The 16,565-nt window shown below is 44.5% G+C and overlaps 1 protein-coding gene and 1 long non-coding RNA gene across 4 annotated transcripts; one reads left to right on the top strand and one right to left on the bottom strand.

Moving 5' to 3' along the window:
• Positions 1-233: 233 nt before the first annotated feature.
• card11 (caspase recruitment domain family, member 11) lies at positions 234-16,463 on the top strand. 3 transcript variants are annotated; one of them, XM_053442882.1, is made up of 25 exons: positions 234-645; positions 6,369-6,568; positions 7,257-7,394; positions 7,667-7,843; positions 8,596-8,744; positions 8,864-9,043; positions 9,251-9,391; positions 9,720-9,845; positions 9,927-10,121; positions 10,226-10,381; positions 10,515-10,578; positions 10,666-10,823; positions 11,126-11,232; positions 11,357-11,397; positions 11,710-11,833; positions 11,974-12,175; positions 12,347-12,473; positions 12,562-12,805; positions 12,932-13,016; positions 13,126-13,221; positions 13,355-13,472; positions 14,187-14,369; positions 14,835-14,956; positions 15,557-15,672; positions 16,166-16,463. In XM_053442882.1, the coding sequence occupies exons 2-25, from the start codon at positions 6,379-6,381 to the stop codon at positions 16,368-16,370; spliced, it is 3,444 nt and encodes a 1,147-aa protein (XP_053298857.1). In that variant the 5' UTR covers positions 234-645; positions 6,369-6,378; the 3' UTR covers positions 16,371-16,463. The 3 variants fall into 3 exon arrangements, with proteins under 3 accessions (XP_053298857.1, XP_053298855.1, XP_053298856.1); XM_053442880.1 differs by having other exon boundaries at positions 10,223-10,381; XM_053442881.1 differs by lacking the exon at positions 234-645 and adding an exon at positions 5,799-6,199 and having other exon boundaries at positions 10,223-10,381.
• LOC128458179 (uncharacterized) lies at positions 298-5,768 on the bottom strand. The gene is made up of 2 exons (XR_008341996.1): positions 5,431-5,768; positions 298-2,170 (listed from the first exon to the last, which is right to left on the bottom strand). It is a non-coding gene; the product is annotated as an uncharacterized LOC128458179 (long non-coding RNA).
• Positions 16,464-16,565: the final 102 nt, after the last annotated feature.

Here is a 16,565-nt window from a genome sequence, read left to right as displayed (position 1 = left end):
GGGGCACCAGCCTTGGTGGAGGAACGTGCTCTCAGGGATTCTTCTAAATTGGGGGCCACAGATTACAAACCTTTAATAAGTTACTGCATCAGTGGTGATGTATTGTGGGAAACAGGTTGTTGATCTCTCACCTCCCTGCAGTGTAATTTCCACTTCCACATCTGAGCTCACACACCGCCCACCTCTCGCTCTCTCTCTCTCTCTCTCTCTCTCTCTCTCTCTCTCTCTCTCTCTCTCTCTCTCTCTCTCTCAGTCTCAGTCTCAGTCTCTCTCTCTCTCCCAGTCTGTCTCTGTCTCTTTCTCTCTCTGTCTCTGTCTCTGTATCTCTCTTTCTGTCAGTCTCTCTCTCTCTCTCTCTCTCTCTCTCTCGCTCTCTCAGTCTCAGTCTCAGTCTCTCTCTCTCTCCCAGTCTGTCTCTCTCTCTCTCTCTCTCTCTCTCGCTCTCTCAGTCTCAGTCTCTCTCTCTCTCCCAGTCTGTCTCTGTCTCTCTCTCTCTCTCTCTCTCTCTCAGTATGTGTGTCAGTCGGATACATGGAGACAACCTGAGCCTCTGAGTCTGTTGGTGACACAACAGGTTTTGTGATTAAACCAACAAGAAGAAACTGCCACCGACACTTGGGACTGTTTCACTCCGCCGCACCTCAGGTAGGTAAAAACAACTCTCATCATATCCTCCGGCCGATCATTCAAACGTCTGATGCTGATTCGTCCCCGAACAGACACGAGTAAAAAACAGACGCACACACGCGCGCACGCACTGACACACATATGTGCTTCACTGATGTTGGTTCGTCACTGTGCAGCTTTATTATTTGACAAAACCTGTTATGTGTGTAGATCCTGTGCTTCCTCCTGCAAACGTTTGATTTTTTTAAAAATATTTTTTCTTTTACAAACACACACACACACACACACACACACACACACACAGACACACACACACACACAGAAGAACAAAAAGTAAATTACACCGATGCGATAATAATATAAAACAAACAATATGAAATTCACTCACAATCAGATAAAAATCATAATAGTAAACATACTTAGAGATCATACGTCAGCTTCTCTATAAAGATGAGTCCCTCACGGCGAAGGCTCTGTCACCTTTGGTTTACAGCCTAGACTTTGGAATAGCTCGCAGCGTCACACCAGAGGACCTCATAAACTACCATGTAGCCAGCATGTAGGCTCTACCCAAAATGTATAGGAGTAATATATATTTAATAGGTATATTGGAAAAGGACGGTATGAGACATTTTGAAAGACATTTTAAATAGTGAGCATCAGGAGGAAAGCCACGAGACAACCTGCTCTCGTGTCCCTCCGAGGCTTAGTTTGGTTACAAGTGATTGCTTTTCATTATTTTGCGGCAACATCCCTGCAGATAAAGTGACTTGCATGATTCTCCAAATGCTTCCCCAGAATATCAGTACTTTGGGGGCAGTCGGTGGATCCTGTGCTTTCGGAGCTAGTTCGTGTTTTGCCTTTACTGAAATCCCCTCGGGCTCCAGCATGAAAATAGAAAGTTATTGGTTTTGGTAACTGGAGCTGAACCTCTGTCATCCCTGGCACATTATCTGGCATAATCAAAATGTTTGGGATTCCAGCAGCTGGTGCAGGAGACAATGTGACCCAGTGAGAGGGAGAATCAGGGAGGTACAGAGAGACACAGGTCAGGTACAGTGCACATACACACAATGTGACATCGTTGTTCCTGGATCCCAACTTTCAAGTATTGGGTTTAATGTTTTTTAAGAAATAGAAACATCTCTGCCTCTTTGAAACTGTGCACATCGCTCCCCATTTAAATCAATGTGCAGTCGTTTTATAAATGTGAAAAATGATGGTAGTACGTGGCCATAAGAAGAGAAAACCTCTGGTCAACAAAATTAGTATTTCATGGTTCACTGCAGCATCCTGCACCTGCCCCTGTCTGTCTTTTTCAGAATTATGCAAAGTATAGCTGCAGGTGGGGGCCACAGGGCAACGACAGATCCCACATATCAAATTGCTATAGGCACCAGCATGTTACTGCTGCACAATGGAGCCTTTATGATGGTTTGTGCACCTGAACCAATCACATCCGTCCATCAGCCGGCCAATCCCAGTCCAGCACACTGACAGCGAGCCTGGACGAGGGTCTTATATGGTCACTGAGCCGCATCTCCTGCACAGGGACAAAGTTTGAATGGACTTGAGTTGATTGAATTTGCATGAAACCTTTAAAATCCTGCAAAACATAATAAGTGCTGCAGAATATATCTGTGTAACGGGATGAGTACGACCGCATGTGCACAAGGAAAACCAAAAACATTCTCTACTTGGTCAGAGACTGTGGTGAACTGTTCATATTGTATTGACTGGTCTATAATCTGCTCTCCCTCTATGAGTGAGTACGAGCCGATTAGATTTCCACAGTTTCTGCGTGTGTGTGTGTGTGCAAAAAAGAGTTGTGGTCGGCTGAGAGGTGAATGAATCTGGGTCACAATACATGAGACAAATTTATTCCCATTTGTCATTGTGGTTTGGTCAATATTTCACTTTGCTGATTTTACTTTTAATAATAATGACATTAGCTTAATTTATAGAGAACCTTTCAACGCAAAGAACAAAGTGCTGAAAAACCAGAAAACAAATTGTTAAAGTACTGAAGGAAGGACATAAACAATAATATTGGTAGTAGGGGAGAGCGGGGTAATGTGGGACATTTTTTATATTTGCTCCCCTCTAGGTGAGCTAAACTCATGTATCAGTAAAATTGACACATTTCCCATTAATTCAGGATTTTTTCTAGAAATGGAAATGATCAGAATTTCTTCAGGACAAAGGGCAGTGAAAATATGATTGTTTTTAAAAAAGTGGTATCGTGTCGGGGTAAAGTGGTCCACTTACTTTTTCCACTTTAAAACTACCATAACAACACATGTTGTAATAGTTAAAATACCGACAGCTGGATTGACAACCACTAATATCGGACTAGTAACAGAATCATGGGGATCGGTCAATTAAGCACATTTATGATTATTTTGATTCATGTGATCTCTTGCACACCCTAGCTTACCTGCACATTGTTTCTCTGTCCAATTGGCAGAGACAGGGATATTGTTTTTCTCTGCGTATTCAAATCCCAGTTCACAGCACTTAACTGGAGCAAGGCCATGGAACTGGTCAGCTAGTTGTTTCAAGTGTTTGGCTCCTCCTCCATCTCATCTGTGAATATTCTCTTTACCTCAGCTACTGCACCCCAGGCTACTGATTTTACTTTCCCTTTTTCCTTTATGAATCTTGTGAGGGTTGTCTTATCAATATTTCTATCCCTTCCAGCTTTTCTTAAGGACTTCTTTCCTTGCATGACCTCAGCGGCTGCACTCTCCATCTCTGTGAGGGGTGTTTGGCCCCAGGTTGTCTTCCTGGTGTAGTTTCTTGGCATGATGGCTTTTCTACAATGTTTATGACATTAAAAATAAAACATATATAATGTAATATAACACTAAAATATATTTAAGACTAAACTTAACTTGTGCTTCATGGTGGGGTAAACTGAGACACTGTCCCACTTTACCCCACAGCATTTGTCCCACTTTACCCCGAAGCCACAATTTTTGAAAAACAACATCTCTTATCAATTCAGGCTAATCTTCAGCTAGCATCAATCACATGGTTTTATATGTTGGAAGTTCATCAACATGTATGATATAATTTTTTCTACCTGATTCAATTTGTTTTGACACAACAATTAATTAAGTTCAAAGCAAGAAAATTTACTTTTACATGCAAAAAACACATTTTTGTGAAAAAACATTGTTTCCACAGCACCAGCACCAACTTCTCCTTCATGGCAAGGGGGGAATGGGAGGGGCTTGAAAACATAATAGTCACATGACCACAAATGTGTTCCGTTGTCTAGATACAGGGGGTGTCTCACATCACCCGATGTCCCACATTACCCCGCTCTCCCCTAATACATTTGACGGGCTTCTCAAAAATGTAGCCATTCTGTTCTAAAGTGAAATGATCTGACATTAAAAATAACTCTGATCTGAACAGAGGTCTCAACATAGAATCTTTGGGAATCAGCATAAATAATAAGAATATTTAGGTGTTTGAACTTGTAAGTAGGTGTGCCTCTGTGCACCTCCCGCTACAGGTATTCTGTGGTGGGAGCTTGTTCATTTCCGCTTCCCATCACTTCTTTATCTGTTGGAATTATGTTGATTCATAGATGGAAATATGTTATATTGTTTACTTAGGGTTTTCTTATCTTCGTTCCCCATCTGTATTTCTATTAAGAACCCTTCTAGAGAGGTACGTTTTAAAAGCGTTCCCCACTCTTTGTGTGTTTTTAGAAAAGCTCTCAATTGTCGATATCTGGAGAAATCCTGTTTGGGGAGATGAACATCCTTTTCTCAGCTGCTCGAATGTGTCGAAGGTTTTCCTCATTAAATAGCTGGTGCAGGTAAACCAATCCCTGGCCACTTTCTAAAGCCCGGGGCGAGATTGCTGGGTGTGAAGATCTTCATAGATCCAATGCTTGTTAGTGGTGAAATTAACTTTGGAAGCCCAAGCGGTCTGTATTTTATTCCAGATTTGAAGAGTGATCTTAGTCCACTCTGCCAGCTCTGTTTTTGGGTGTATCTTAAAAAGGCAAGTTTTGTCAGGGCTCTGGGGGCGAAGGCATTTCTCAATATGAAGCCAGCGAGTGTATCGGCTTTCTGAACCTGCGCTATCTAAGGTTTCATGTGCAGAAGTAATATTTTAAGTTTGGAAGTTTACGGCCTCCGTTTAGCTCAGATAGTTTTCAGGGTTTAAGTCTAATACTAGGACGATATATTTTGTTATCAAAAACGGATTTTGGTATTTCTATAGGTAGCATCGCAAATAAGAGGAAAATCTGGAATTTGAATGAGTAAATGTATCAATTTATATTAATAATCTACTTATCGCATATAATGTGTACTTGGCCGTAATGAGATACAATCAATGCAGTGTGAATCATGTCTATTGCGCACACACAATATGTGAAATAAAACTACGTGAGGTAGTTGAGGACTTACTCATGAAGTTTTATTGATAAAATGACGGTGGCCAACAATTTCATTTCTGAATATTTCAGGAAAGTAAAAGTTGACAGTTATAAAAAGCAATATTTATTGTGTAGGAGACGTGAAGGTGCAGAAAGTGAGCAGTTAACGATGTGAGAAAACAGTGGAGACGCATGAGCTGCTCAGTGCATGAAGAGTCTTACAAGAGTGCATGTTGTAATGTGTTGGTTTCTCCAGGGTCTGAAATTACTGGAAAATATTCTGAGGACACACACACACGCATGCACACATGCAAACACACTCGCTTTCTAAAAAATGGACAATCAACTCCTCTGACCACAATACTGAGACGACGATAAGTGAATAGAGGAAGAGAGCTACTCACATCTGGTTTGAGAAGGAGGAAGCAAGGATGAGGCTTCTCGGTAATGAACTCCAAAATAAGAGAAGAGAGAAGAGGAAACATATTTCTGTGGTTACTCAAGAGGTCTGTGTGCTTGTGATGTGTGTGTGTGTGTGTGATGTGTGTGTGTGTCTGTGCACTTCAGTGTTAGTGCATGGGTGTGTGTTAATGCGATTGCTTGAAGTTTCATCATGTGCTGTGCATGTGTCGGTTCACATTAACACGTACAAGTAAAGTTCCTCCAGGCGTCGAGAAAGTGATATTTCTGTCTTCAGGCTGCATTTTGAAAATCATCGCTCATGTTGTTGGTGGAGACAGAAATAAAGTGAAACACTTCTGCTGCTTCCTTTGGCCTCTGTGTAACAAGTTTGTGTGTGTGTGTCTGTTTGTGTGTCTGCACAGGCTGAATGTTTTACATGCACGATGCATGCGACAGTTCTATGCAAAAGTGTGTGTGATTGTGTGTGTTTACCGAAGCAATGACATCAGATACCCAGGATTTGCCTATAAGTCACAAAGCAGGGTTATGGGATAACAGACACTAGTCAGGCAGCATGCAAATACTAGAGATGCATGGGCAGTGTGTGTGTGTGTGTGTGTGTGTGCGTGTGTGTGTGTGTGTGTGTGTGTGTGAGAAATGATGGAGAGAGGAAATCAAGTGGGAGTAAGAGCAAGATAAAGAGAGCAGAGAGAGAACAAATGCACTGGAGAAGCAATGGAAAGACGTCAGTTGGTTAAACTTCAGGTGTTTGTAAGTGAAGCGGAGAATGTGTGGGACTCAAACCAGCAACATCTCACTCTGGGTTCTGCTTTTGTTTCCGGTTGGAGCCGAGCGGCGTCTGCGTTGTGATTTATTTGATCGAGAGGGCCGGACCCTGAAGCTGGAGCTGATTCTCTGTTAATTCTTCATGACCTTTCAGGGTGTGAGAGATGGAGAACGGGACGTGTGACGACGTGGAGGAGCTGTGGGAGAAGGTGGAGTGCAAACGCTACGAGCTGAGTCGCTGCATCTCCCCGGCGAAGCTCACCCCCTACCTCCGCCAGTGCAAAGTCCTGGACGAGCAGGATGAGGACGAGATCCTCAACTCCCTGCTGCTGGTGTCCAAAGCAAACCGCACGAGTAGGTGGTGTGTGTGTGTGTGTGTGTGTGTGTGTGTGTGTGTGTGTGTGTGTGTGTGTGTGTGTGTGTGTGTGTGTGTGTGTGTGTGTGTGTGTGTGTGTGTGTGTGTGTGTGTGTGTGTGTGTGTGTGTGTGTGTGTGTGTGTGTGTGTGTGTGTGTGTGTGTGTGTTTGTGTACTTGTATCTGTGTGGAGTCCATTCGAGGAAGGTTTGAGTTGGGTCAGGGGACAGGAGCCGAACCCGTCTCCTGTGGAGACAGTCCTCTGGGACGCTTCTGTCCCCTTTAGTCCCAGGACCTGACGAGGAGCCCTAACCCTGAGTTCAAGAATAAGTGTGTGTGTGTGTGTGTGTGTGTGTGTGTGTGTGTGTGTGTGTGTGTGTGTGTGTGTGTGTGTGTGTGTGTGTGTGTGTGTGTGTGTGTGGTCCAGGGATTGCTTATGTTGTGGGGACTTAAATCTGTTACATAGAGACACATTATGGAGACACATTTCTAGGAAATCAATGAAAGTGAATGTGCGACTGTGTGTTTCATCTTTTTCCCGATTAATTTGAATATCTGTTAATGCAAAGACTAATTAACTGTGAGTCACACAACAACAACAACAACAACAACAACGTGGACAAAGCCTCCTCTTTGTATCTGACACTGTGTCAATCCCCCCCCCCCCCCCCCCCCCCCCCCCCGTCAGGCCGCCTGCTGGACATCCTCCACACCAAAGGGGAGCGCGGTTACGTAGCGTTTCTGGAGAGTCTGGAGTTCTACTACCCTGACCAGTACAAGCTGGTCACTGGGAAGGAACCCACACGACGCTTCTCCACCATCGTAGGTGAGACACAAACCTCTGGGTGCTGACACAAGCACGGACACACACACACACTCTCTGATGCAACGCACTGCACGGACACAATCTTCGCTGTTCTGACCTGAAGCAAGTGATGATCTTTGTGAATTTTAGTGTCTATGAGTTGATTCATTTGCAAACAAGAGATACTTTCACCCTTCAAAACTTTTCACAAGTTGATCAGCTGGTAGTTATTTTAGGCTGCGGTTTGTTGTATAAGATATTCAGCGATGTGTGGTGTTTCTCCTCCGGTGCAGTGGAGGAGGGTCACGAGGGCCTGACGCAGTTCCTGATGAACGAGGTGATGAAGCTGCAGCAGCAGTCCAAGGTCAAGACCCTGCAGAGCGTGGAGCTCAGCAGGAAGAACTGCACGCTGGAGGACGAGCAGAAGAAGATGCGTCTGGCCAATCAGGAGCTGCAGGCCTTTCAACAGAGTAAAAAATACATACGTTCATATTTGAGATTTATATTTCTAATCGTGGATCTGTTACCTGGTCACCCTGCGTGGTGCACCACAGGCTGTCACATCTGACCAAACGTCCCTGATGCAAATAGAACACTGTTCAACTCTGAAGCTGAAAAAAAAAATGCTAAAAATAATTTGAGGTCGACTCATATCTCTCTGACAGGTTGTGGTAGATATAAATAACTAAATTATAAAATAAATAACATACTGTGGTTCGCATAGCAACTTTGTTTTATTGTTAACGGTGAATTTGTTAAATCTGATCACTGTAGCAACTTATAATATAATATAATATAATATAATATATATATTTTTTTTTAACAGTCGCTCTTCACTTAGTTTGGCCATTCTGATATAAAGTACATTTGAGAAACTCAAAGATTCAAGAATTACGAATAATAACTATAATTATAACTATCTGTAAATGTGCTAAATTGCAATGTCACATTTTTTTAAGATTACTGAAGTGAAAGTGAATCTTGAAATACTTCAAACTTTCGTAGTTATTTCAAGTTCACATAAAACTGGTGGGAAACTGTAGCATGAAGTTTTGTGTTAGGAACCGGAATCAGATACAAGTTCAAATGATGAATATTGCACAATAGTTTGTACATTATACAATTTTACACTTGGTATAAATGAGTAAAAGGTAAACAAAGCATTTGAAACATGTTGCATTGATACGATACATTTTAAAGTTGACTGTTGTTGGTTCGGCAGGATACAATAAGTTGAGAGAAGAGAGAAACACCTACAGTGATGAGCTGCTGAGAGTGAAGGACGAGAACTACCAGCTGGCCATGAGGTACGCCGCGCTGAGCGAGGAGAAGAACATGGCGGTGATGAGGAGCCGAGACCTGCAGCTGGAGGTGCTCATCACTGAATCAATAATAAAACAATGAGACAATGAGCTGTGATGAGGTTTGAGGGGCATCGGTCCGAGCTCAGTGTTTCCAAACCTCACCATGGATTCTCTCCGTGTGCACAGATCGATCAGCTGAAGCACAGACTGAACAAGCTGGAGGAGGAGTGCAAGATGGAGAGGAGGCAGAGTCTCAAGCTGAAGAACGACATCGAGAACCGGCCGAGGAAAGAGCAAATCTTTGAGCTGGAGAGAGAGAACGAGATCCTCAAGATCAAGATACAGGACCTGCAGTCCATCAGACAGGTGCACACACTCACACACACACACACACGCACACACACACACACAAACACACACAAACGAGTCACTAAATGTTTTCTACTGTGGAACTGAGGTGAGAATGTAGAGTTTAAAATGTTCTGCATTTGTGTGTGTGTCTGTGTGTGTTTGTGTGTGTTTGTGTGTGTGTGTGTGTGTGTGCGTGTGTGATTGTGTGTATTTTATATCCAGCCTGGTCCTGAATCAGACAAGACCCTCCTTGATATTTTGGAGCATGACAGACAGGAAGCACTAGAAGACAGACAGGATCTGGTGAACCGCCTGTACAACCTGCACGAAGAAGTCAGACAGGCAGAGGAACTACGTGACAAGGTAACACACACTCACATGCACACACACACACACACACACACACAGACCAGAGAGAGAGCTCTGAGTTGGGGGTTTCTGCAGGGTGTGTTTTTCACACATGGTTTCATGGACATTTGACTCTGGTGATACATTTGTGCTTTTGCAAATCTGTGTTAGTTCTCAGTTCGACTCTGAGTCACTTTCACTCAGGTTTACACAATCATGACATGACATTTGAGCAATGATTCAAACAAGCATGAACTTGGTTGAGAGACCACTTGTCTAACTTCTGCATATAACAGATCCTGTGTGTGTGTGTGTGTGTGTCTGTGTCTGTGTGTGTGTGCAGTATCTGCAGGAGAAGGAGGATCTGGAGCTGAAGTGCTCCACGCTGAAGAAGGACTGTGAGATGTATCGTAACCGCATGGACACCATCACCATTCAGCTTGATGAAGTGGAGAAGGAGAGGAACCAGGTGAAAACACACAAACGCAGATTTTTGCAAGTTTTGCCCAGTTAGCTTGTGACTTACTTCCGCTCCCTCTTCACCCAACAGGCGTTTCGAGCCAGAGACGAGGCCCAGCACCAGTTCTCCCAGAGTCTGATTGACAAGGACAAATATCGTAAGCAGATCCGAGAGCTGGAGGAGAAGAGCGATGAGCTCCAGATTGAGATTGTTCACAAAGAGGCCAAGCTGCTCACGCTGGAGTCGCGCCTACGACGGGCGTCCAAGGAAATCGCTCTGGACCAGGTGAGACAGAGACAAGTGAATGAGCTCCTGCACGTGACCTCAGTTCATCGTTTCATTTCCCCTTGTGACTAATGTTTTTCCACATTTTCTTGTTTGTTCAGCAGACTCTGCCAAGGGACCTGCGTCCAACCATCGTCCCTCAGGGGGACGGCTTCAAACCCATACCAGGCCAATCAGAATGGTCCAGTGATGAGTCGCCAGAGGAGAGGCAATTCTCTGAGGAGCCTCGCCTCAGACGCAGACCCAACCTTAAAGCCGTGGTCAGTTACTGTCCACAACTCACACTTACTTATTTACATATTGGAGAATATGACCAGCTGTGCCACCCTCAAGCAATCGCACTATTCATCAGAAACGAGGACAATTCAAGAGTTTTAATGTTTTGTCTTTTAGAATAGAGGTAAATCCCCGATCTGTGTCCCCAAAGACAGAGACTCAGAGGGCGCCCAGCCTGCAGGTGACTCACTGTTTCACTCACATAGTCACACCCTAACAGAGACACTGCCTTTGTCCGAGTTCACCCTCATTCATCTCCGTTTCACAGCCCAGCCAGTTAACGGAGGAGACTTTCTGGACATTCAGACGGTCAACCAGCGCCTCTCTCCCTCCTCCAGCTTCCCCATATCCCCCTCGTATTCTCACTGTTCAGCTCCTATACTCTTCTGCTCCAGCTTGGTGGAGCAGTGCAACAGGCCAAATATGGTGAGGCCCAGAGCTTTATGTGTCTTTACCAAACCTGTTATTTTGGTATTGTGAAAAGATTTGGCACAAATGTTGCCTTCGAGTCATGGAGTAACCAACTGGATTTGCATGGCCTCCTGAACATGGTGTCCCAAGTCTGAATTAGACTGAAACTGCACTGGTGGATGGAGGCATACAAACCCACGGTGGTGATTCTATTCACCAGGATTTAGCAGTATTGCGTCTTTCTGTTCCACGTTTGGTGAAGAATAATGAAGAGTTTCACAATCTGCTTCTGCTTTGTTCACATGTTACGTCTCCAGCTCCGTTACCGCAATGACAGCATCCTGTCCACGCTCCCTGAACCACCTGAGACGGGATCGCTGTACCGCAGAGAGAGGGAGAAGGAACACGACTTCCAGCCTCAAAGGTGTCACGGCATTTTTTTAATAGACATGTTGACAGAGATGTTTTTATATCATGAATTTGATCCAGATTGTGTAATTTTCCTGTTATGAATGTGAATAAAAACACAAATGTTTGGCCTCTTTCAGCCTCATGGACTCTGATAGTGACAACATGGAAGTTGACTGTGGTAAAGTATAGTTTCATACATATCATGTTTTCTATCTGTTTGCTTCCTCTATGCCTCAGTGTCAGTAACAGTCAGCGGCCGTGAGGCATCATGTGATCAGCTCATTGATTCTACTGAACATGATATCTGATCAAAGTCTTGAGAGAATTTCCTCATATTTGGTAAAAACATCAATTTGGACTTACAGATGAACTGATTCTATTTCAGGGGTCAAATGTCAAAGGTCACAGTGACCTCATCCGAGTCTGGAAAGAAATTGTTGAAATAATGTCTCTTTCCTGCTCGTCTCTGTCTGTCTCCTCTTCTTCTCAGCCGAGGAATCGCAGCGTGGTCCTCCCTCCGTCCACTCGTCTTCTTCCTCCTATCAGTCAGAAGGAATGGACACCTACGACCTGGAGCAGGTCAACAACATCTTCAGGAAACTCTCTTTGGAAAGGTACAGCACAACAGACACTCAGAATCACAAGTCACACATGACCCGGTTGACTGAGCTCTGTCATACTTGTTTTTGTGTGTGTATGTGTGTGTGTGTGTGTGTGTGTGTGTGTGTGTGTGTGTGTGTGTGTCTATGTGTAGGCCGTTCCGTCCGTCTCTGTCCTCCTTCTCGAGGATCAGCTCAACCCTGAAGCCGGTGCAGGAGCTGTCGTTGCAAGGCGACAATCTTTTGAAGGACATCGCTCTGGTCGGTGGAAACCAGAGCGGGATTTTCATCTCAACCGTCCAATCAGGGTCCCCTGCCGAAAAGGCGGGGCTACGAGAGGGTCACCACCTCCTGTTGGTATGTCGTCCACTGCTGACACGTTAACAGTATAGATGTTTGTTTTGCTTGTTCCCATTCTTAATAACCATCTTCAGTGAGGAGACATTAATATGCAAAAAAAATGAGATATAACTGATGAAACATTCGGGTGCATTGATCTTCCATCTTGTTCTGTGATTGGCTGACCAGCTCGAGGGTTGCATACGTGGGGAGAGCCAAAGCGTTTCATTGGACACCAGCACCCAGGAAGAAGCCCATTGGACGCTGCAGCGCTGCTCTGGACCAGTTCGGCTGCACTATCGAGCCAACTTCGACTGCAAGTCCTGCTTTTAACTGGACTCTTACACATTTATCTCTTTTTGTAACGTTCATATACAATAAATTCCAACCTGTGTGTTCTTCAGCTTACCGGCGTCTCCAGAGGGACCTTTCAGACGGCTCGGTGGCTTCTGGCGACTCTTTCCACATTCGGCTCAACCTGAACATCTCTGGCCAGTCGGAGAGCTGCTCCCTGAGCGTGCGCTGTGACGAGGTGGTGCACGTCCTGGACACCAGGCCCCAGGGCCGCTGTGAGTGGCTGTGCGCCCGTGTCGACCCTTACAGCGGCTCCGACCAGCTGGAGCGGGGCACCTTACCAAGCAACTCGCGGTACAGAGCCGAAATAGAGATTTGATGAAATCTCTTATTTAGACCTTTCCCTTCAAAGCACCGTACAAACCAGCATGTTGTCTTGGACCCTTGTGATTGACTGTGTGTGTGTGTGTGTGTGTGTAGTGCCCAGCAGCTGCTCCTGGTAAAGATCCAGAAGTTAGCGTGTCGAGGGGGTAAAGATGAAAATGAAAGCCTCCGCAACAGTCGAGTAAGAAGCATTTTTAAACTAATGTCTTGGACTCACAGGTCAAAGGTCACGGTGACTTTATTCTGTGTGTTTAGATTATGTATTAAGTTGTGTCCATGTGCCCGTGCAGATCAGTTTACAGCCAGAAGAAGCCAGCTCCTTGACGGATACTAAATGCAGCCCCCGCATGTCGAGAGCCAGCACCATCCTCACTCAGATACTACAGGTAATGAGGTGTCGAGGTCTGTTCAGTGCAGTGCTGAACCAAAGTCTTTTAAATCACAGCAACAACCCTGCCATACGTCCAAGGCCTCTGTAATAACATGCTACTTCCCTGTGTCTGTTGTTTTGATCTGTAGTTCGTCAGCAGGGTGGATATCAAGTACAAGCGAATGAACAGCAACGAGCGCGTGAGGCTCGTCACCTCAGGCAGCACAACACTACCCAGGCCCGGCTCAGAGGCGCTCAGGCCAGAAGGTAACGTCTGCTGCCGAGGGGAAACCGGTGAAATCACTCAAATGTGGAAACAGTTGAAGTGGCAGTCGACATTCACACAAATACTGAAAGACGGCGAGTGAGCAGCTCAAATGGAGCGGCTGAAAGAAGGTTGAATTACAGCCCCTCTAATGTAGTTGAAGAATAAGATATGATGGTGGATGAAGTGTCAGTTGAAGAATAGAAAGTATCACAGAAAGTAAAAACGATGATGTCAGATTAAGAGTTGTTAAAAACGTGAATGAAGTTTTTTACTGCACGTTAACTGTGTATTTTCTCATTTCGCTTTCTGCCTCCTCCTGAACTTAAACCGTTATTCCTCATCTTTAGATATTTTGTAAGTATTCTGTTTAAATTGTGCAATTCTAGTTTTTCGAGAAAAGTTTAGGGAAGTTGAAAGTTCCCATAAGGTGACCAGCAGAGGAAAAATATGAATAATTATGAGACATAATCATCAATCAATTTTGTTTGTCAGCACGAAACTACTGAGCAGATTTCTGTTAAACATACAATTTAGTTTTGGACCAAATTCTTTAATTTGTCTAAGCATATTGGTTTGGCTTGATTGGATTTAAAGGAACTGTTGGGGTTAATGATTGACGTGTTAGCTTGATGTAGTTAACATGTCGTCCTGTCTGTGGGTGCAAGACTGTGTGAAACTCTTTCTTTGTCCGTGTGCTGCCTTGTTGAAAACAGATGCTGCTGACCCAGACAATGAGCTGAGCAGGAGTTTGAACCTGATTCCCTACAGCACCGTCACCCTCCAGAGGACCCAGAGGAGAAGACCAGTCCTGTTCAGCCCCAACGCTCTGGCCAAAACCATTATCCAGAAAATACTCAACATGGGGGGAGCCATGGACTTTGACATCTGCAAACCAGGTCAGCGTATGATGGAAATAAGCCGAGTATAGCATCTTATCAAGGAATATTTTGACCTACATGGCGTATCCAGTTCATTCACCCATTGTGAATCAAAGATGGGAAAGATAACAAGTAGTTTCAGAGGGACACGGAGAGAGAAGGAAGCTGCTTTTGGGATTCAGGTCAGGTATTGTGCCGCGCTGTGGTGTAAATGTTAAAGAGTGTAACTAGAGAGATGGCGGGGGCAGGAGAAGTTCACATCTCCATCTGAGACTCGGTTATATTGTCGAGCAGCACTCGTGACAAACCAGATGCTCCCAGCACACGTGGGTCAGACAGAGTCAAACATCTGGCGGAACGAGCGACTGTGTGACGTCTTGACAATGTGGAGAATTCCCCAGGGCAGCAACACGAAAAGTTTCTGTTCCTCCTGAGCTAAATGTGCTGATCATTAACACGTGAACGTGTTTTTTTTGTGTGTAGACACCCTGTCCAAAGAGGAGTTTCATCTCAAACAGAACGTGGAGCCCTTCATTCACTACAAAGAGAAACATGCCACATTTGAATGCATCACCCGAGAAAACATTGAGGCTGTTGCTTCCAAGGTACGCCGAGTGTTTGTGTGTGTGTGTGTGTGTCTGTGTGTGCACCTGCACTTATGTCCCAAAAATGTACCCCACATTCACAGGCGTTGGCAACAGAAAGGTTTAGATCACAAACACACATTTATATGATAAAGATTTATGAAAAGACGGCTACCCAAAAGTAAAGCCAGGGCATTTTAAACCCCTCCCTCCTGGTGGCTGGCTGCGGTATTACTCATAGACTCGTCTCCTCCATGTTAGTGAATTGGAAATGGACCATACAAAAAAAGGCTTTTTTATTCGTTTTTTTATTATTATTAACTTTGAGGTAAGCTAGCTATTTTCACCTTTTTCCAGTCTTTATGCTAAGCTAAGCTACCTGGCTTTATGCTGTACCTTTATAAAATAACTTAAGACATTAGAGTAGTATCAGTTTTCTCATCCAACTCCCTGAAATGAAATGAATAAGCATGTTTTGCATGTACATTTTCGTTTTCGTGTTTTTTTTTTTAAAAGTGGCATGAATTAAATTGCTGCCTGTCTTTGTGCAGCAGAGGGGAAATGTGGTGAAAATGCCCTCTGAAATTTGTCTTTAAATCTCGTTTTTTCTCCCATCACCAGGGCAAGCACTGCCTGCTGGAGGCCGAGCTGAGCTGCGTCAAGGATCTGCTGCGGAGAGAAATCTACCCGATCATCCTCTATGTCAAGATCTGTGAGAAAAACGTCAAGAAGTTACGGTACGCTGAACAAACTGTGTGACACGTCAACCCAACACCTCTCAGCCACATTTGCAAACCCCACAGCAAATGCACAACAGTTAATCGGGTTTCCAACCCAGGGACAAGTTTGATTCTCTTCAAACTGTTTGAACGCGTTTAGATTTGAGGTTTTACTACACAATGAAATCCAGCACCCGCAGACAATGGGTGGGAAGTTAGCAGCGGAACAAGAGCTCTTTCCTGTTGAGAAAGGTGAGAGTTCTGCGTTTTGCTTAAAATACATATTCTCTATTTCAGTCTGGTCTATTCATGACAATACCAGAGGTGACCCCATTTATTTCTGGTGCCATTAAATACACAACCAGTGAGTCAACCCAGGATCCTCATCAGTGTTAAAGCCCTTTAGAAATTACAGCAAACTTCTGCAGGATCTCATCACACATACTGGGCCCCACACGCTACCGCACTCACCACCACAGTGCTGCTTCCTTCCTGTTTCCTGTCCATGCAGGAAACTGTCTCTGCGCATCGACTCGGAGGACGAGTTCGTCAGGTCATGTCGGGCGAAGGAGAAGGAGCTGGAGAGCATCCCCTGCCTCTACGCCAGCCTGGAGCCCGAGGCCTGGGCCGGGCCGGACGACCTCATCAGGGTCGTCAAAGACAGGATTCTGGACGAGCAGAAGAAGACGGTGTGGGTGGAGCAGGACCTGCTGTAGATGGACACACACACACGAAATAAAACCACACAAAAAGAAAACTGTATATCATAATTTTCTACTCAAAATAAAATGCATTATATTATTTGTAAATGTGTGTATTTTCTTTAGACAAATAAACAGAGTGAAAATATAAAAAATGTTTGAGCACTTCTTTTGCTGTGTCTGACTTAATGCAGAGTACAGGGACCTCTA

Source organism: Pleuronectes platessa, chromosome 16, assembly GCF_947347685.1.
Source record: "Pleuronectes platessa chromosome 16, fPlePla1.1, whole genome shotgun sequence".
Lineage (NCBI taxonomy): Eukaryota > Metazoa > Chordata > Actinopteri > Pleuronectiformes > Pleuronectidae > Pleuronectes > Pleuronectes platessa.
Note: the sequence above shows the minus strand (reverse complement) of the source record. Positions and strands in the feature narration are given on the sequence as shown.

What these genes read in the sequence shown, in the direction of transcription:
- card11 (XM_053442880.1), top strand. Translation starts at nt 6,379, where the DNA reads ATGGAGAACGGGACGTGTGACGACGTGGAGGAGCTGTGGGAGAAGGTG. An exon ending in AGTGCAACAGGCCAAATATG is followed by an intron (nt 10,824 to 11,125) that starts GTGAGGCCCAGA and finishes TTACGTCTCCAG; the next exon opens with CTCCGTTACCGCAATGACAG. An exon ending in TTGAGGCTGTTGCTTCCAAG is followed by an intron (nt 14,957 to 15,556) that starts GTACGCCGAGTG and finishes TCCCATCACCAG; the next exon opens with GGCAAGCACTGCCTGCTGGA.